This window comes from Tauraco erythrolophus, chromosome 21, assembly GCF_009769465.1.
Source record: "Tauraco erythrolophus isolate bTauEry1 chromosome 21, bTauEry1.pri, whole genome shotgun sequence".
Classification (NCBI taxonomy): Eukaryota; Metazoa; Chordata; class Aves; order Musophagiformes; family Musophagidae; genus Tauraco; species Tauraco erythrolophus.
In genome coordinates, this window is record NC_141485.1 from 742,062 (window position 1) to 762,959 (window position 20,898).

The 20,898-nt window shown below is 44.4% G+C and overlaps 1 protein-coding gene across 3 annotated transcripts in view; it reads right to left on the reverse strand.

The window, feature by feature from the left end:
* Positions 1 to 17,350, reverse strand: part of PAFAH1B1 (platelet activating factor acetylhydrolase 1b regulatory subunit 1) — a 32,961-nt gene extending 15,611 nt beyond the window's left edge. The window contains exons 1-2 of one of the 3 annotated variants that reach the window (XM_086624899.1): positions 17,309 to 17,350; positions 737 to 948 (exon numbers count right to left, since the gene is read on the reverse strand). In XM_086624899.1, coding sequence (XP_086481025.1) covers positions 737 to 768 — 32 coding nt within the window. In that variant the 5' untranslated portion in view covers positions 769 to 948; positions 17,309 to 17,350. Of the gene's footprint in view, positions 1 to 736; positions 949 to 3,831; positions 3,849 to 17,052; positions 17,137 to 17,308 lie in introns of those variants that run through there. The other 2 variants (XM_086624900.1, XM_086624901.1) reach the window with 2 other exon arrangements.
* Positions 17,351 to 20,898: the final 3,548 nt, after the last annotated feature.

Below are 20,898 nucleotides of genomic sequence, written 5' to 3' on the forward strand. Positions count from 1 at the left end.
ACAAACTCTAAGTTTATGAAACCGTGTATCGGGTGAGACATTGCCATCCTGACTGGTACCAACCACCCGCTCTATCATGATTTATTACAGAAGAGAAAGTAAACCAAAGCATGGAGCTTCACAGTCTATTCCTAGCCTTAAAATCTGGAAAGTATTCCATATCTTAAATTGAATTAAAGTGGGGGTTTTCGGTGCAGTGGAGTTTTTTATTAGTTAGTTTGGTTGGGTTTTGCCTTTTTTTTTTTCCCTTTAAATACACTCTCCATTTAAAATACAACTTCAGGAGTCAAAGATTGTAACCACAATGTAGCACATTCTGATCAGATCCTCATCTACATTCGGAAGAGCAAAAAAATTGTCAGAAATTACTCAAGATAAAATAAAAGTAGGATTCGCGAATCAGTTTGGAGCATCTACTGCAATGTGCTTGCTGCTGACTATAACCCTTTCACAACTTGGTGACTGGAGTCAAAACAAAATAGAGAATAATAAATTATAGAAAGTTTAAGAATCCATTTTTTATGCCATAACTTTGAAATATGTTCACCCTTTCACAATTCTATTACCAAGTATCAGCGGCTGTACCAAAAATAGCAGTACAGAAATCTGAACCATAACCCACGGTACTTGATAGGCATGGGAGCAGAGCCACTCTGTGAAATCAACTTGGAAACAAAAGTTAGTATTTAAAGTGCAATGAAAATGTGACACAAACTTAAAGACAGCCATTCCTTACAGTTCATCTCGTTGCCTTTGTGACAGCACCATTGTGGCTGCGATGTCAGGTTAACGTGATTCAGCAGTGGCTGTCTCCTCAAGATCTAAAGTCTTCAGAACTCTGGATCCACAACTCAGTCTGCCACCGAGTGGCTTAAAGCAAAAATGTTTTTCCAGACGTGAAATCCAATACGAAATCTGGAGGCATTCAACACAGAAGACTCAATCCATCTAGAAGGTAGAGAAAGAGACACCATTAATTACCTTTAAATAAGCATTTGGTCACTCCAGAGTGACATGAAGATTTCTGTACTCAGCCTGCAACACCACCCTGGACGGAACAAGCTGACTAGAACTGTAAATGCAATTAATTCAGCACGTGAACTTTACAGGTAGATTATTGCACAATTATATTAGACAAATTACTTTTTCTACTCTAGTAACACTACCTGAAGAAGTTTTGAAGAATCATGTTCTAAAGGACAATATTTGCCTACAGTTCATCTTTCATCACATCCATATTCGGGATATCGCAAATTTTTAAACAACCACCATGGTGCAGAGCTGCCACAAGCCCGTTACTTCAGTGGGATTCAGCCTCTGCCTCGATCACTACACATCTGATAGTGTAAGCTAATTCAGAACACAAATATAGGTGAAATTTGATGTATTCAAGATAGTGCTCAAGTCAGTCAGAATCACACCTTTCACAGATTCCTTATTTCCCCCCACAACACTATTTAACATCTTATGAAGTAATATGAACTTCGGCTTTCTTAGCGTATGATCGACTTCAACTGGACAGTTTTAATCTTAGTCAAGATGACATCACCAAAATAATTTCTGCAGCGCTGCCTTTTGATTTCTGCACTGCAGGTACTCTTTTGTAGGCAACACGAATATGAAAAACGCTCAAGTTGGCATTTCTCACGTTCCTGACAAGAGGCTGTGTGCAACACATGATTTACTTAAGCTGTTAAGCAAGTTTGACCAACTGGCTTTTAGCAACACGATGAACCGAACATGACAATACACAAAGACTGAGGAAGGTTGTGTTTGTAAACCTTCTACCAACTACTTCAGGAAACACGTGTTCCCACTCCAGGACTTTCTCCCTAGACACACAGGTACACAAGCTTCACTAGAAAACATGGATAACAATTTTGGTAAGGAGTTCGTTTTAAATGAAAAACCTTTATGTGAAAAAAATTACGATAATACTAAGCTCGTATCATTAACGTCTACTTATCCACCACAGAGGATCAGGAGCTTGTTTCTAAACCTATCTGGGCTCTGCTGTCTGCTTCGAAATAAGCTTAAGCCACAAGTTGCTCGTATTTCACTCTGCTGGTGGATTTCCCACATCAAACGCTGTACACCATCATCCTGCACTGCAAGCTGTTTAGGACAGGAGCACTCTGAACAGACAAGACATTATTTACTTAGTTTTACCTCTTCCCTAATAGCTATTTCAGAAACAATTCAGCTGAAAACTGATAACACAGGCTGCATTCTTTCCAAGAACAGAAACAAACATTTCACTTATTCTGGTCCCATAACTCCCTTTCTCACAGGAAAGAGATCACTGGTTTTCAATAGATGCATCTTGTTCACTACACAGTAGGAGTATCATATACAAATTAATGGAAATGTAGTTAATATAAAAAAACAATCCCCTGCAATGATGAAGAAGGGCCCTCTACAGGGCAACGCTGCTGTAGCTCTAAGGACAGAAAGAGGCTCCTAATGGCTGAACCTCAGCTCTGGAGCAGGAGCACAGCAACGCTGTCCGGAGCCACAAACCCTGCCGAGGGCAGAACAAGGCACTTTGTCACACACGGAGGCACTGTTTGAAGCACCGAATAGCAGAGCACAAAGATATAAACTCCCAAAATCTGCCTGTAGGACTACCAAGGTAAAACTCACAGCATTAAAACCAGAAAGTGGTTTTTGTATTAGGAACTACCACTAAGCAGTGAATGCCTTTTAAATCCAGCATCAGTGAAGTGACTCCAGTACGAACCATGCTCCAATACTTAAGTCAATTTTGTCACTGCACCTAGGAGAGGCAACTATAGCACTTGCCTAAAAATCATAGCAACTGTGTTCATGAGGCGATCTTTAACATGTTAGAAAGGCATTTCTTCCCCCTCCAATGTCAAGTAATCCCAAACTTCTCCTCCTGTATCCCCAACACTCAACACCACCTGGCTTGCTCCATTGCTCTAACTCTGAATTGTTAGTCGGAAACGATCTCAGTACTAGATAAATTACAGCAGCTACAGGGCAAACCAGCTATTTCTGCAATTAGCAAGTTACAGCTGATGCACAATAAGTTACCAATCAACCAGTCTACAGTATCTCGCTTCTCTGAAAAGCATCTGTTCCAAGCACTATTCCCCCAACTCCTGACTTTGTAACTACAAAGGCTGAATATAAGGCAAAGTATTTTTAGGACAGCTTCCTTCACATACATCCTTTATCAAAAGACAAAACAATACAGAAAGAATGAAAACAAACAGAAAAAAAACCACAAAACCCCACAAACAAACAAAAAAACCCCACCCAAGCACGAAGGTCCAAAACCAAAAAGCCAAAAGGACCCAACTTTAATTACACACCTGTGCCACCTTTAGAAACAACACAGAACGGATGAATATTGTTCACTGCGCTTCTCTAGCTCCAGAAGGCTTTGTGACATACACAACTCCGTGGGGCACAGCTAACCAGCCCTCCTCCAGCCCTCCTCCATCGCCTGTCGAGGCTTATGGCCACCACTGCGTTACACACACCGCAAACAACCTCCATAATGAGAGGAAGCAAGTGTTCAAAGGCAACCCTTGGGAAAAAAACACCCACAAAAACCCACACCTGTTCATTACATCTTGCCTGAAATCAGTCATTACTAATATCAGCAACTTACTATGAATAAGGTGGTGTCATGACAGAGCTAGATCTTTTCTGAAAGAAAAGATGCCTTTGTATGAAAATTTTAGTTTGTTCTGTGTAAAGTACAGGAAAAAAAAAGACTGACTCTAAACAGAGCCATTCATGGAGTAACAGCTACTAATAAATGTAAAACAGGATGTGTCTTTTATTAATAGCCCCACTTACGTTGCAGGAAGTTTTAGTGTCTAACTTAAGACCTGTTTGATTCAGCATCAATAGTCTGCATCTAAGAAAGCACGGAGTGGCAAACCTCTGCACACGTGCAATCTCGCAACAGAAGTGGGCTGTAAGTGTTTTCCACAAGGTCAGTTGTCTTTATCAGCATTTTAAAACTGGGAGCTAGGCCTGGCTGAACGCATAGGATTGGAACAGGTATGACATCAAATGTTTGCCTCTTACTCCTCCCGGCAGTCCAGCATCTGCTCGGTTTTCTAGGATGTACAGGTACCTGGTGGGAAGCAAGACACAGACATCACCCACGGCAGTTTCCGTAGGCTACTTCTTTAGGCAACAACACAAACCATTCGAAAACTGCACGTAACATCCTCCTTGGCTCCATCAACAGACAACTCCACCTCATCTCAACTGCTAACTTTTTCACTTCCCTGAAAAGCAGCTTTTACAGTTAGGACTGGTAGAAATGCCTGAGCAATGAGGATAAAAGATCTAATTCAATCCTAAATGCTGTCCGACTAGAGTGGCATACTAAAGCATAATCTTTCAAAAATAAATAAATAAATGAAAAGCCAAGAATCAGCACAAGTCTGAATTTTTTCCCTACAAAACCTACTAAAACATACAGAAGTATTGATAAAGAGCAACAAATTGGGTAGAAAAACCTGAAAAGCAGAAGACTCCTTCCTTGTATGGGAAGGCAGAAACAGCACAGTATAGGTTCTTCTGACTTTCTCATATAAAAAAACACGTGGAAAACCCTCTGTCTCTTCATGTCTCTAAGAACTGCCTCCCATTTTCCCAAGCCGGTACTCAGAGACTGCTCAGCCTTTTGCTGGAGCCAGCTGCGCTCCCCGCAGGACTTGCCCCACTGGGCTCAGGACACCCTCACTCCTGGTGTGATGGCTCCGCCACGCTGCCCGGCACGCACTTGAACACCGCCCCACCCTGGTGGCAACTACACACACCCCTTTGGCAACTGGTGACTGCCAAGGTGCCACCTCACTTGAAGGCCATCACAGATCTGATACTGCGTGGGAATCACCCTCTTCCGGAGGGTGACTATGACATCCTAACAATTCTAATTTCTTCTTCCCAACTTTAAACAGCAGGTCCTTACACCAGTGCATATCAGTGTGGTGCAAGTGTTCCCGAGATTGCTGGAAAACTTCACAACTGTTTTCAAACACATTTGAAGACAGAAGTTTTTAAACCCAAACCCAGCCTGCTTTCTTGGTTTTAACTACTAAAATAGTGTTTCTGGACCTACTCCTTCACTTACTGATTACTGCTGTTAATTCTTGCACAGCTACCCATAGATACAGCTCACTCGAGTATTTAAGAGCAGGATGAAAGTTTTGTTATGTTTTCCTGTTTCACCTACTTCTGTTATTACTTTGCTCAGCAATTGTAATGACTCATTGCTACAGCTTTAACGGGAAGGTTTTACCTGCGTGTGGCAGGGTACCATTCAACTCTTCCAAAGGAACACATTTATTCTACCGTGACAAAACTGTAGCCATAAATACGGAGGTCAAAGAAACCATTAGCTACTAGCTACTAACTCCTGATGTAATTTATCCCTCCAGTGAGATGCTACACTGGTCCTGCAAGGTATTAGTTCAGCCAGGGAACCACCATCCCAGCAAGAATGGGGGCTTTTGTCCTTTAAAGTGCTTCATGGGAATCAGGCCACAGAAGGAACTGCAGTGGGTGCCTACAGCTGCCGGCACACAACCGAGCTCACCAACTGCTCCACCAGGGCTGCCATCAACAGCGGGTTTCGCATTAAGTTCTTACGAAGCCCTTCCACATCCAAGCATTTTCACAAACACCCTGAGATACCAAACTGTGCCATCGTAACCAACCTTATCATATTCCTCATTATTTTATCAGCAACATCAGTTCAAGGTTCTCCACTGTCTTTCCTTTACTCCTATGAAGTGCGTCAAAAAATACCGCTTACGGATCAACACCATAAACAAACCACTGAAATGGTTCAACTAACAATACCCATTTCTGCTCTCCAGAAAAAGTTATAGTAAAAATCACTCCCAATTGAGATACGATTCATCGAAATTGCAGTTCGCAAGTTAAAATAATTACGTATTTTATTAGAAACATCACATACACCAGTAAACATAAAATGTTTAAATGGGAAGTAACGTTTGTTGAACTCCTCCTTCATTCTGGACGTACGCCTGCTTTGCCAGACTCAGGAGCGCATGCCTCTGTGGCATGAGCAAGACCCAATTAGCAAGCACGTGTTAATTGGCGCTCTCCCTCCACTGCAAGTATCTATGCTACGCAGCAAAACCTGTATCAGTGCCTTGTTGACTGGCAACGCTCTGCCACCACGGCAGGAAGGTTTAAGAAAATCTTTACCAACAGCAAGTAGTGACATACAGAGAGAAGAAAGCTACTCCAAGTTCACCGTGAACCAGTGTTCCTTGCAGACATTTTCAGGTTCTAACCAGATTTTTAAAGTCCCCTCAATAAAGGTGCAGAGAGTAACCTAAGAAAGATGTGTTACATCATAAGGCCTTCACAAGTTTCAGAAATTCAATTTTACAGGCTTCTTTCACAGCCCAAATTATTCTGATTACTTAAGCCAGGGCTCCTGTCATCAAGAAAATCCTCATCAGCACCACGATGAAAGCCAGTCTCACCCACTGGAACTCCGGGCTCAAAATCTCTGTCATTCTGGTAATTTAAGTCCTCAAGCCCACAGAAACACTGGCTTACTGGCTACTACAGAAAGCAGTCAGCCAGCCTTAATACATTCTTGAGCACTTTTCCTAGCTACCATAACTCCCACAGGCACATTTGTCCCTCCTGTGTTTTACATTTTCTCTCAACTTTTGAGTTTTTATGAGTCAAACCAAGAAAATCACTTTCAACATCATTCCTTGGTTCACAACAGCCGCAGCAACCAGTTAAATAGATCAGCACCGCCTCAAGTTCACCCTGCTGCTGTCCAGCAACCTGACAACCACTGCTGACCAATCTGTCACTGCAGGTCTTGGAATACACGGCCATAGCTCCCCCAGGAACTTAAAAATAAATTAATTACATTTCTGCAGTTTTAATGACTGTTGCTTAGGCTCCCATAAACAGTCTTGCCCACAAAAACACAAGCTAGATACACTAAGCATATTACTGTAGCTCATTAGAGCTGAAATTAGACGAGATTGATGGCATAAATTACAGAGCAAATGTATCAGTAGACACAGAACAGACCAACACCGTTCACCTCTGAAAGCTTATCAACGATCTGTGCACTGCTGTACTTTAAAAAGTCAATTTTTGATTTTTTGCAGAATCCTAATACCCTAATAAACTCAACTACAAGATCGTTTGTTTTCTAAGTGTTATTACAACAAAATTGTGTATTTAATAACATTCTACAAGAATGTTTCTTTGAAGGAGATAAAACCTGAGATCACATTTTGTTTGTCAGGTTAGGCATGCCCAACACCAAGTACCTGCGTGTTAAAAAGGCACATAAGCCATTACACACACAAGGAACACGCAATTTCACATTATGAAACTAATTACAAAGTTTTAGATTCCTCACTTTTAGCTTCAAATGTAAATCTTAATTTGCAACCATTTAAAGTTTCAACAACCTGTGTAAAACTCAAAATAGTTTTGAGTGTCCAGCTACATGCTACTGACTTTCACGCAGCTTCTCTAACATGTTCTACTGTTGTTAAAAACGTTTTACCTGGAAGAAAATTCCTTATGTTTTCTTCAGAGTTTGTTAATGTTTCTGAAATCCTCGTCTGGTTGGCTTCCTCTCTTCAGGTGACTTTTCAATCCCAGTGAAAGGCAAGTCACTTATGAAGTGGCAGCAGAGACAGAGCCACCGAAAGACTAATTGAATTGATATAATCAGAACTAAATTCCACTACTTTAAAGTTGAGATCATCTATTTACGCATTAATGAAGCAGAAACTCTTGTTGCATTGTCACTGGCTGCATGGCTGACATATTACATCCTTACAAAGTTTTTTCAACAGCGTATCTTGTTTTATATCATGTTAAAAGAGGGCTTAGAGCAGTTATTTGTATTTGCAGGCAATTAGAGCAACAGCCCTTTATGGCAGAACTAGGTTAAATGAATTGTTCTCTTGTACCTCTAGATTATACTCCGAAATCCTAGCAAGTATAGAAGAACGTTTCCTTTTAATCTAGACTAATTTTTATTGGCCTGATTTTGTTTCAAACCCAGTAAGCAAAAAGCTGCTTTATCAAACTCAGGGCACAGAACAGGACAACTCTTCCCACAGATGTACTACTGAAACAGATCCCACAGAAGCTGCCGTTTAAATACGAATCTAACTGGAAGTGAAGTAACATCCCTATTTCTTGGGTGTAACTACTATGACCTGAAAAAGTTTCTTCAGAATCTGTCTCCAACTGTGCACAGGAAAGAAAAAATGGTAATAAGTAAAATAAAACAACATTCCCTTCACCCTCCCTCATGTCAGCCCAGGACAGCAGAGAAGCTCACCCGCAGTACAACCACAAGAGCACAGCCACACAGCTCTCACAGCGCGGCGAACACCTTATCCCAGAAAATGTTGGAATTCATCTCGGGCTAAGTCAGCAGGGATGAGTCGAAGAACACAAGCAAGCTACTCATTTATGAGCTGGTCTAATCTTTTTTCCACTTTTCAGCCTCCATCAGTAAAGCTGGCTGAAGGATTATGAACAACTGAGCTCCAACAACTCTCTGATCTTAGAAGACAAAACAAAAAGCAAATCTGATGTGAATTACAACTCCGAGACTTATTTTTAATTCACATGTTTAGTAAGCCTGTTATTCTGCAATTAAGTGGTCTTAAAATGCCTGGAGGTCTTAAACACAAACGCTTTGCCAAGTATATCAATATAGTATTACACATAATATAGCATTTTGTGCAGTGTTGGTTCACATTTTGCATTAAGTTACCAAAAATATTTTCCATTTCAGTTCAGTTAAAGGTTTATCAAAGCAAACGTATTTTTAACACAAAAAATTGAAAAGTCCTATGCCTCTTTTATTTATCCATTCCACCTACTTTTACAGGTTAATTGAATTGACTTTGCTAAAAACCTGATATTGCAGTTTACTTCTGAAAATAATTCAACAACAAATCCATGGGGAACTAGAAAGTAATCTACAGCAGATCAGATAGAGTGCCTACGTTCCAAAGGCTTGGAATGCAAGTTGCATTCACATCTAAAAAATACAGCTAAGAAATGTCATCAAGATGCTATAAAACAGGAGCAAGTTAACTCCTCTGCACTGCATGCTCCCTAAATAAATGCATTTGTCCTAATTAGAGCTGTGCATTTTGAAATAAACTTACAGGCCCACCTACTTTTCTGTCTTATTTCGAGTTACAATCACTCTGCAGATCACTGGCAGTCACTACCCACCTTTAGGACTGTAAACCAACAAAAGACATTTTTAGTCTTGTTACCTTCCCAAGCACCAACACTGTGTGACTTTGAGTCGTCTGGACCAAATTCGATAGGAAAATATTTTTTGGGGAAAAGAAGTCTTTAAATTAATTCGATCTTGACATTTATCCTCCCCCTATCACTTGAGTTTTGCAATTCTGATAAAAGCATGATACAATTAACTCTCAGGAGAAACATTCCAAGCACATAAGTCATTACATATAATTTTAGTGCTTTAAGCTTCTCCCAGGTCAGAGCTCGAGTCTAGAGTCTGCGTGTAGACTTTGGTAGAAAACAAGTGAAAACATCCTGCTTCTAACCTGCCTGTTCAGTTTGTGTGAAAACACAGGTAAATTTAACCACCAATAAATGAACAACCTGGAAAAAAACAGGCTGCACTAGAAAATAAACCTTTAAAACAGTGCAAAAGTTTTGGACTTAGAACTCTTTATGCTGTTTAGTACGTTGTGATAGTGATGATAGCAATGAATTACTTCACAAAATTAGTTTCACATTCATAATAACCCCCACTGGGTTTTCATTGAGCTTCACTGGAAATCTGAATGGCTTTTTGGTCAGACACTGGTTAGTAAACGGGGAGGCGGCAGCAGGACAGGCCTGCGGGAGAGAGGAGGAGGAGGGTTAGTGAGGGTTAGTGTCATAGGAGGCTGAAGCATTGTGACCTGCTACTCTAAACTCGCTCGGAGAAACATGCAACACGCATCACGGTTTACCTGGATGACTTCAGCAAAGACATTTGTCAAAAATATTTTTGCTGAGTCAAAGAATACATGCACATTTTGCGATAGCAATTCTAGAACACTGTATTTAAGTTACTTTCTTAGAAAAAGAGTAAAAAAAAAAATAAAGAGTGCATGTACTCAGAGTAGTTTCTTACGGTTGGTCCGCAGTCATGCACTGCATTTGATCTTGGATCTTTTCAGCTCTTCCTCCCATCCTCTCCTGGCTTGAAGAATGAAGTAGTAGACTCGCAAATCTCAAGCAGGGCAGAGGATTGTATCCAAATTCAAATATTTAAATTATTAAACTGCCTGTTATATTGGAAATGTGATGTTAACAAAAATGATTGCAAATTGATTTAATTTATATATGAAAAACATTTGGAAGGAAACTTGAAGGAACACTTACGTTAAAGCTTTAGAAACAGAAGGTCAAAACCACAAAGAAATCTGAACAAAAATTCAAACAGAACTTCCACTCTTCAAATCATGAGAATGCTGTTAGTTCTTTAGCCATTTTCAAAGCTTGCTGACCAAAAATGGCTTCACTCAACAACTAAGGGGGAGAGTGGGTGGGAGAAAACACCCTAATTGTCATACATGGATCTTATCCTATTACAGGGAACAGATTTTAATCTTTCCTGACACCGGTACCAAAAGTAATGAACTCAGAGTTCTTGTAGAAGGTGCCTCATCTCCCTTATGACCTACCACACTACTGTCTCTGAAGCAGATCTGAAGTTGTGGGAACCAGTCCCTAAGAAATACTGGCCCTCTTCTTCCCAACTTCACCAGCATCCCTTCTCAGAATCCCTACATCTCCCGTTTACTCGCACACGCAGTAACTCTCCTGCTGAAGGGAGTAACGGCTCTCCCTGGAGGAAGGTCCCTCACCTAAGCCAAGGGAGCAGAAGACAAACACAGAATTACTTCTTTAACTGCAGAAACAGAAAACACCTTCTCATGTGGAAGCGATGGCAGGCAGCACAAAGCAGGGCCAAGACAGACCCAACACTAGGCAGCAGGCCACGATATTCACAACCATCTCAGTTCTCATTTTGTTGGTTGTGGTATGCTGTGGTACTGGAAATTATCTCTCACTAGTACTCAATCCAACCTTCGTAGTGGGACAAACATGAACAAGATAAATTCCAAGCCTGCTGGAATAGTGTTGGCTATTCACAAATGGCATGCATTATGTTAGAAACTTCACCTCGTCCTCACTGCCTGCTGCGGCTGAACACCAGGCTCCGAGCTCCTCCATTAAGCTTCCCTCAACCTAGTTTGTGCTTGCTGCCTACAAATCCAGCTGAATGAGAACGAAAAACTTCCACCATTACTGATTTAATAGACACCATCTGTCTCAAAATACATATAACACTAACATTAATGACCTCATCCGCTTAATAGATTGTTAAGACACTAGCATTTAAATAAACCAAACTATTTATCCATCACCTTCACCCCAAAACCCAGGAGAATCAAGCGTAAGACAAACGGCCAACGTTGTTTCTTTAAGGAAGAAACAGTCATTATCTACAGGTAAACAGGCTGGATGTTTCGAACTGATTTTCCTCCAGTCTTAAAGAAGGATAAACTTAACACCTTTGCTTTAGCACTAAGCTACCTCCGTGCAGGAAAACAAGGCAGAGGCAATCTGGAGGAAGGGGGGAGTGGGGGGAGAGACTTGTCTAATTAAACCAAAAGAACTTAAGATTTGTGGAGCACAATAGGAACAATTAACATTGATACGAGAAGGAAGGTAGAAATAATCTCAATCGGGAAGGCCACTGGGCCATCTCAGATGCAAACTGGTACGGCATCATGCCATAAAACCTGTCACCTTTAGCCCTGCCTCAAAGGACGGCTGGCAGCTGACTCACCGAGCAGCACTGGAGAACAAGAGGTGCTTCAGGAAATTGTGCCTACGAACTCACTCAACAGGGACCTATTTAACAACAGATCAGAGAAAATTACAGGACAGAAATTTGCGGCAGCACCACCTATAAACCTCAACCATGATGGATTGTCCCATAACTGGAAATACCTTTTCAAGACTGCAGCAACTAGTTACTGGTTAAAAATACCAGGCAAGTCTTCCAGAATCAATGGAATCACAACCACAAAGATGTATTTATTGTATTTATTCAGTCACAATCCTTATCCAAAAGTCCATGAGTAGCCAAGTCAAACTGCCGGGCGCTCTCAGACACAGTGCCAATAAGGAGGAAATGGCAAAAGTACTTTTAAATGCATTAACTAGCAAGTACTTTGAATTCATAATGTTGATTTTTTTTGTAGTCATGCATGCATCAGTGCACTTGATACTGCTTAGTACGACAATGCTGTGCACACATGATTTGCTTTGAAGAGGACTGTATGTTTATAGTACTGATGAAGTAGATCACAGCATACACCGATTTTGTAAGTAACATTTTTCTTTGAAATTTCCTTAGAAGTACATGCCAGCATGAAACAATATGATAGGTGGCTTCCATGACAGCGAGCTAAAAGCAAGATAGCCTAACTCACACCTATCTAATCCCCTAAACAGAGAGCATGAGGTTAAAAAAACAGAAAAAAAAGAAAAGAGAATGAGCTTCTGAACATGCTGAATGAGACAAGCATTGCCTCATTCACGTCCTCCCTCAATGAGCATTAAGAAGAAAAGGCCCTTCCGTAAGCAACTAAGGTAAGATGTAAGTTAGATACACACATTTGTTGGGGCTGGCTGCAGTACCCAGCGGGTTAAAACTGGAACTAAATTATTCAGTAGATAAAGATAATGCTTCTTTCAAATGTTTCTAATATGCAATACTCATCAGCAGGTCTCAAAGCATGGTAGGAATGAGGAAAAGCATTGTTCTAAAAGAACTGTAATACAAGAAAAACGGACATTTAACTCAGCCTAGGCTAAGGGCACCACGGTGGAGCTCACATAATGCACCTCCAGCTCAAATCACACCACTGCACTTGCAGCAGTGGCACAAGGCTCCCATGCAGAGGGTGACCACCTGAGCACTCCTGCTGATCTGGGCAGCATCTAGAGTAAGAATTCTGAAGAACGAACTTTACATACTTGAAAACTAGCTTTAAACAGGTCAGGATTATGTCTCAGTGTAAATGCCTGTTTCTAAAAACTTAAATTGAAGTGTAACCTGCTCTGTCAGGCAGATCAAAAGACAAAGCAACATCACCCATTAATAAACACCTCTGCTCACAACACCCAAAAGCCACATTAGGAGCCCCATTTCCCTTGTGCCAGGTAATAAAGTAGTTCGAGAAAGCCATTCAACCCAGGCATGGCTTCATCAACCGACCACATTTTTAGCAGACAGGCTGTTTTGCCAATGATATTTAAGCTCTTATAATAAGGAGAAAGCAGAGATCAGTAGCAACTTCATCAACAGATCTGCATGTATAGACAGTACATAACTTACCACTTCTCTGTAATAAACCTCAGAGAAGAAACCCAGACCGAGCTTGATTAACACACATGGCTCTGATACTTGGGAAATATCTTCAACTGCCACCAGAAATTACATGTTATATGCTGGAAACTCCCCCTACACCCTAAGTCTGAAATTATTATTTATTAGTAATAATTACTGATTTTTATTGTCCTCTTGATTTTCTAAATTTGGGCCCAAGCAGCTCTTATTTTCAGGATGACAAGTATTTCAGTCATGGAGGTTTCAGTAGCCCTCCCACAGTCTTTGCCTTCAGTTTAGAAAACGGGCCTGAAGTTGACAAAAGTAGGGGAAAGCTGACGGAAACAAAACTGTTGAGAAGCTTCTCCCCTTCCTGCTGCAGTAGTGTCAACCACTCTAGCTCATGGACAGCAGAAGCAGCTACAAGGGGTTGTAAATAAACTTTGTAACAAACATACAGTACATTTCTGAGCTATAGAGAGGCAGGGGCTTTCCAGCTATTGTTTGCCAAGAATATTTTACAAGAAGGTACAAACACACTATAATTAGCACTGATGGAAGCTGGTGACAGAGTTCTTGAAGACAGACAAGGCTGGAGTGTTGGGCAAGATGGTCAGCAGATGTTAATCCAACAGCTGTCCCATGGATAGCAAGTTGGATGGACAAAGTTGAAAGCAGACAAAGAACACAACCTGAGCGCTCCAGGCTGGGTGGAGCACAGGGAACAGCAGAGGCAGGAGAGTCAGCAAGCCAGACCGGGCATCCAGTCATAAAGGGAAGTATTAATGCCTTTTTCTTTTGTAGAACAGAAATTAACAAGTCACTTCTGTACAGAAAGTAACTGACATCGTTTATAGGATAAAATCAACAAAAGTTAGTTAGGAGGCGGCAAGTGTTTTACTGGGCAGTTCACTGCTTTTAGCCTGGATTCATTATTAGACACAGGCATTTAGTGAACACATCCACTGAACCCTTTAACATCTACTCTAAGTGAATGAACTACATCTTACGAAAAAGCCACTACCCTTTAATTTAATTTTGGGCAAATTAAAACCAAGCGCAGTCTCATCCGTGGCCATCTACCATCAAAAACTGGACTCCAGAACTGAGACAGGCCCCAGTAAAAGCAAAACCTCAATCTGCTTCAGAACCAGTCCTGTTCCGTGTCGTACTTGCTCTGCTCAACACTGAATTCAGGTGGGAATGCCATGAGCCACATCTGGAACAGGAGAGCAGTTCTACGAGCCACCCTTCCAAGGTGCTTCATCTGATCCCCTTTGTACACCCCAAATCCTTTGTTCTGAGGCCTTTCCTACACAACTTTCGGCATCACTATCACCCCCACGATGCAGCAGTATCCCAGTGGTACAGTAATGCTCTTAGAGCCATGTTGTTCAAAAGAGCTTCCAAAAATCTTGAGATATTATATTAACTCAGCACATGAAGACGAGTAATGCAATTAAGTCCATATACTAATAGGAGTTACTCTACTGTGGGCAGAGAAAGAAGGGATGTTCTTTTCTTGTGTGTCCATCCAAAAGACACTCTAACCAAGAAGTTATATGCACAAATAATAGCACTAACCAACAATACAGGGAGTTCTCTATATTTCAGAGAATCTTGCATGTAAAATGCCTGCAGAAAAAATCGTAATTCTTATCCAAAGTGTAAATAAAATAAATTCAACAAGTGAATATCTAAGTCAATAAATTGAAATGGTTATCAGACAAAAAAAAATCTGGCTTTGCAACAGCGACTGGTCACTTCTCACTGTCAGACAAATCAAGATCCACCCTGCAGAAAAATAAGCCTCAAAACAGAATGCGAGATTTGTTTCATTTCAGAAGGTTCCTGCACCATTAGATTCTTTCCTAAAGAAGAGACTTCATTGTTACGGCAATTAGTATTCCTCCACCCCAGCAAAACGCAAGCAAAGGAAAAAAAAAAAAAAGAAGCTATGAAAGGGTAATCTAGCCATTTCGCAGCTTTGCCTCCTTACTCCACCCAGTCTCTTCTCTGCTCAATGGCTGCACGCAGCATCCATAAACATGGCAATAGCAAAAGAAACACACAAAAATTAGATCCTTGAGAACAAGCTAGAAATTTGCAAAAAATCTTTCTGTTTAAAAATATTTTCTTTGTTTAGTTCCCTGACATAATTTTCCCATTTAACAAAATTACTCTAAGGGAAAATAACATTTTGATAGCAGACCCTCCCTCTTCTGAAAACCAGCTGAATGCTGCACAATCATTTATGAAACGATCACCACTGAACACACAGGCTCTTTAGCCCCCATCTCCTAATACTATATAAACAATACTGCCATAGGAATATATACTTAAAAGTATTTCCACATAAATACCTAATTCAGCCAGGTCAGTATGCCCAAGCATTTATTCACAGCAACATGGTATTTATTAAAGATTTTTAATAGAGCTCAGATTAACCTGCCACCATCCCTGGTTAAGTAATTCATTACGAATTGACTTGACCTGCAATAACCAAGCCCTCTGCTGCAGCACCACCAGCAAGAAAATTTCACCACTGACACTATGGCAAAGAAAGGGAAGGTGCCACATTATTATTGATATTAAAGGTCAAGTTGAACTGCACCCACCTGAAACAACAACAAAATTTCACACCCACAGACCTGAGTAAACCCCGAACTTTTTAAGGGAGGCACCACTCCCACCCCCCAGCTCCCATCAAAAGCCCTGCCTGCGTATAACCTCCTGCCGAAACAAAACCTCACGAACAGCAATAAAGAGAGCGTTTTCGCAAACTCCATTGCTACGGAAAGGTTTTCGCGTAAAGCCTGCACGGCTGCAGACAGCCAGGCAGCGATATGACCCCAAGAAGGAGAGACCAGACCTCCCTCCCCCATTTTCACTGCAGCTGGCTCTGAAGGTCTGAGCCACCTCCTACCGGCGCTCTGCCTGCTGGAGCACTGCAGGGAAACGGGCTGGATGTGAAACAAATTCTCGAAACAACACCGGCTCCTCTCCCCCGTGTGACCGATTCCCGTTTTGTTTCCCGTGCTGCGGCCGACCCCGGCGATGCGGGCCGCCCCCCGCCAAGCGCCCGCCGGGCCCTCGGAGGGGACGGGGGAGAGGCGAGCAGGAGAGACCCCCCAGCAGGGATTCGGGAAGGGATGCTCGCGTCCTCTCCGGCGCACACGCACCCCACTCCTGGCCCCAGACTATTTTCTGATCATTATTCGCGTCGGGCCCATCGCCTCCCCCCCGTCATCTTGCTAAGTCACCAGAAGGAACGAAGCGGCCTGGAGGCGGGGGGAGGACGCGGGGGCCAGGAGGGCCGGAGCCCACCGCGGGGGCTTCTCTCCCCCCCCGCCCCGCTCCCTTGTCTGGCCCGCTCCCCCCCCGCGCCCCGCTTTCCTGCTAAGTCACCGGCAGCGAGGGCGCCGCCGAAGCCCGGGAAGGGCCAGCGCAGAGGGGAGGGAACGGCGCCCGGCGGCCCCCACCCCACCGCACCCCACCCCACCCCGCCGGGGCGCGGGGCCCGTCCCCGCCTCGCCCCCCGCCCGCCCCGCCGCCCTGCCTCCCCCGCCTCCGCCCCGCTGCCTCCTCACCAACGGGCGCGGCCGCCATTTTGAGAGCGAGCGGAGAGAAGGAGGGAGGGGGCAGGAGAGGAGCGGAGGGCGGGAGCAGAAGGGGAGAGGAGGGGGGAGAGAGGAGAGCAGAGCAGAGCAGAGGAGAGCCGAGCCGCGCCGGCCGCACGGTCAGCCGGGCTCCGCCGCCGGCCGGGACAGCCTGCCGCGGAGAGCGGCGGCGGCCGGGGGAGGGGAGGGAGGCAGGCGGGGAGGGGAGGCGCGGCCCCGGCCTTACCCGAACCGCCGCCAGCGCCGCCGCTTCGCTCTGCTCCGTGGGGCCGGCGCCGCCCGCCTCTCCCATTCACCGGTGCGGCGGGGCGGGGCGCGGAGGAGGGGGGGGGTCCGGGGGCTCCCGGAGGCTCGCGCCGCGCGCACCGCGCCGCTCTGCTCTGTCAGTGCCGCCCCGGCCGCCAGGAGGGAGGGAGGGAGCGGCGCGGCCCGGCGCGCCACGGCGCATGCGCGCGGCGGGGGCGGGGACAGCGGCCGGCCGCCATCTTGGCAGGCCGAGGCGCAGGGAGCGTGTCCCGGCGTGCCCCGCGCCCGCCGCCTCCCGCCCTGCCCCGCGCGCGGCCCGCGGCACCGGGCCCCGGCCCCGGGCATGCCGGCCCCGGCGCTCCGCCGGGCCCCCCGGCCTCCCTGTGGCGCCAGGCGCTGTAGCTTCATGCGAGCGTGCCCGCCCGGCCGCCCGTGCGCCTCCCGCCGCAGCCTGCCCCTGTCCCAGCGCGCGCTCCCGTCAGCGGCGCTGCCCTTCTCGTCGTCAGCGCTTTAATTAGCGGCAAAGCTGCGTTGGTGATGGCTGTGAAAGGCAGAAATCCCGCTGCGAGTATCAGTGAAGGGACTAACGCTGGAGGAGCCCTGAGGCGAAAGAAAAGGCAGAGTAAATAGGTGTTACTGCGGTTGGTCTGTGAGCGCTCCTCAGGCCGCGCACATCACACGCCAGCGGTGCTCGCAGCACACGGAACGTGTCACAATCTGCGTTGGTGCTGCACAAAGCGATGCAGCAAGCAGTGAGCCAGAGCCTACGCTGAGCACCACACAGCCTTCCGCTCCGGATACCTGTGAGCGAGCTGATCCGGCTTCGTTCCAGCCAAACCGGTGCAACTGCCAGGAAAAGGCTTCCAGTGGAGTTACGCTGCTCCTTTCTGTGGGCTGTTGCGTTTGGTCTTGCCGCACAGATACGCTGCTCCAGCGTGTTCTGGCTTGTGTGGAATCTGCTCCTGACACAGCACTGTTCTTAGTGAGTAACTTGTCCCACAGACCTGGCGTTACCAGATCTGAAAGAAGCATACGTATCGTTGTGACTTTATCTCCAGATGCCTGGGGAGCCAGGAACGCGGCATGTCCCTGTGCATCCCCGTGCACATTCACAATATCAGCATGAAAAAATCGTGCTATACATTTGGAGTAGAATGTTATCAGAATCTGCGAACTCCAATTAGTCAAATCTCAAAATATCTTTGGTTTAATATATCTTAATGGTAAACTGAGGCACAGACCGCTGACGATTTAATCCACATGCTCAAAAGAAGTGGCTGACAGAAGACAACGGAGTCCTGGAGAAATGGGCTGCCACCTCCCTCGGTTGCCATTTGGCAAACGCAGTCAAGCAGCCGTGTACATCAGAAGCCAAATTCTCTCCTCAGTTTTTGCTTTTGCGATCTTGTGGTCCTCGGTGGTTTGTGAGTACCAGTGACAGCAGCCCTCACCCAGGTGCTCCGCAACACGCTCTGTTTGCCAGAGCTGGCCATGGACCCAGCCAGTGTAACTGCTGACTTGCAGTCAATCCAGATGCAAAACAGAGAGTCCTGCTGTTACAGGAAACAGTTACATGTGTTACTATCCAAGACCGGTGACCAAAGTCACCTCTGATGTTGGCAGGTGTAACAGCATTACACGATGCTTAACGTGGGCCATAAAGTTGTCCGAAATCTTAATTTAAGGAAATAAGTAATTCCCCATGTAAAACTATGCATACAGCAAAAACTTTAAGAAACTTCAAGGGACACTGAAAATTTCATAATCAAAAGCAGTATAGTTGTATATGCTTTTATGTAGTTTTATAGTAGCAACAGAGATTACTAATTTCTAAAATGTGTGTAAGGAATCTGCACTTGTGCACTGAGGGCGCTTGGCAGCGCTCCCGGTGGGCTCCGCTGCTGTGCGATGGCTTCTGTCGTCTCTCTCTTGTTTGTGTTGCTGTTTTACACAGCAGCAGGCAAGAGGAGGCTGTTTAAGCCAGATTCACAATGCAAAACTGCAAATGCATCCAGGACGAATTTCGAGTATGAACCTGCATTTAACTTATTTTTCAATTGACTAGATTACAAGTTTTAGACTTGAAAATTTCTTACCGTTTACATCCAGAGGTGATGATAATCACAGACATTCCCAAATATACTGGCGACATTCAATATGGACTAAAAGTCTTGAGTAATTAAGTTTCAATATACCGATTAATAGAATTAATGATGAGATAAACAGTTGTGTAAGTCAGTAGGCCGGATTTCCAGTGTGGATCTGATCCTTTCATTAATGAAAAACAATCAAAATGGAGCAGCATGTGCTCCATATCCCATGGACATGTGTCAGTATCCCATACCAACGTTTCAAGGAAGTATTCAGATACTGTCCAAAAAAGGACTGGATCTGGTCATACCAGGTTCTTTTCCACCCAGTATTTCTAACTTTCTGTGCTGACCACTGGCAATAGCACTTTCATTCCACGGCAGAGGTAACATTCCCAGTTCCCACGGGATGCAGGTGTCAGTGGTGTTTCGTGGACATGCCAGCATGAGAAACACAGTGGATCAAAATCGCCGGTCTGCAGGATCCTTCGTGCCCTTCAGGTACATGGAAAAATAATGTGTCCAACTGAAGGTTTTTACTCCCCACATTCTCAATCCTAGGGGATGTTATCCATTGGTCAATTTTAGCCTCTTAAAGTGTTCTCTGGCAATTAACATACTTTTAGTTTTTAAACGTGCCCGGTACATTTTCTTCTAAGAGGCGTATGGTCATTGGCTCAGGGTTTTTTAATGTGTTGGTTATAAACGGGCAGACGTGGAAGTAGCTTAGAGCCTCCCACTCCTGCTGGGAATAAAGGGTGTGAGCCCCTTCCCACACAGGTTAATTACTCAGAAAGGTGTGCTCAGGTACATTGTTGTGCATGCAGCTCCCATCCCGAAGGCCCACGGACTTGGAGCTGCTGATCCCAAGGCTTCCAGCCTGATGGTGCAGCTGTTTCCCCCACACCCCTACAGTCTACTCGTCCGGTCCATGTCTCACCAGTTTGGCCGTAACGGTACTGGGAGACCATGTCGAAAGCCTTGCTGAAGTCGAAGTAAAGAGCATCCACAGCTCTCCCCGTGTCTGTAGAGCCGATGGTTGCACGCAGAACGTCGGGCTGGTTGGGCACCTTAGGCCCAGTCTGCCCTTGGTCAGTCAGTGCCAGCTGCTTCCAGGCATCTTTCTTCCTGGGCCTGAACATGGCATCCCAGAGGGTCTGCTCCGCATCCTTCCCAGGAGCCAGGAGCAGGCCAGCCTTCCTGTGGTTCTCTAGAAGTGCTCATTACCTTAACTGCCACCAGTGAGCAGGATATCTGCTTAAACAGGGCCTGAAATTTAGGGTAAGACTTTAAAATAGTACTTTAAAGTTATGTTTGCTTTATTTCAGTTTGTTTGCAAAGCGGGCAAAACTGCTTTGACATTCTCAAAATTCTAAAATATCAAGTATTTTGGGGTGCATACTCCAAGTGATAATTAGCATCTACCCAAGAAATAAAATCCGTTTCACAGATTAATGAATTTTCCCAACGCTTTTATGAC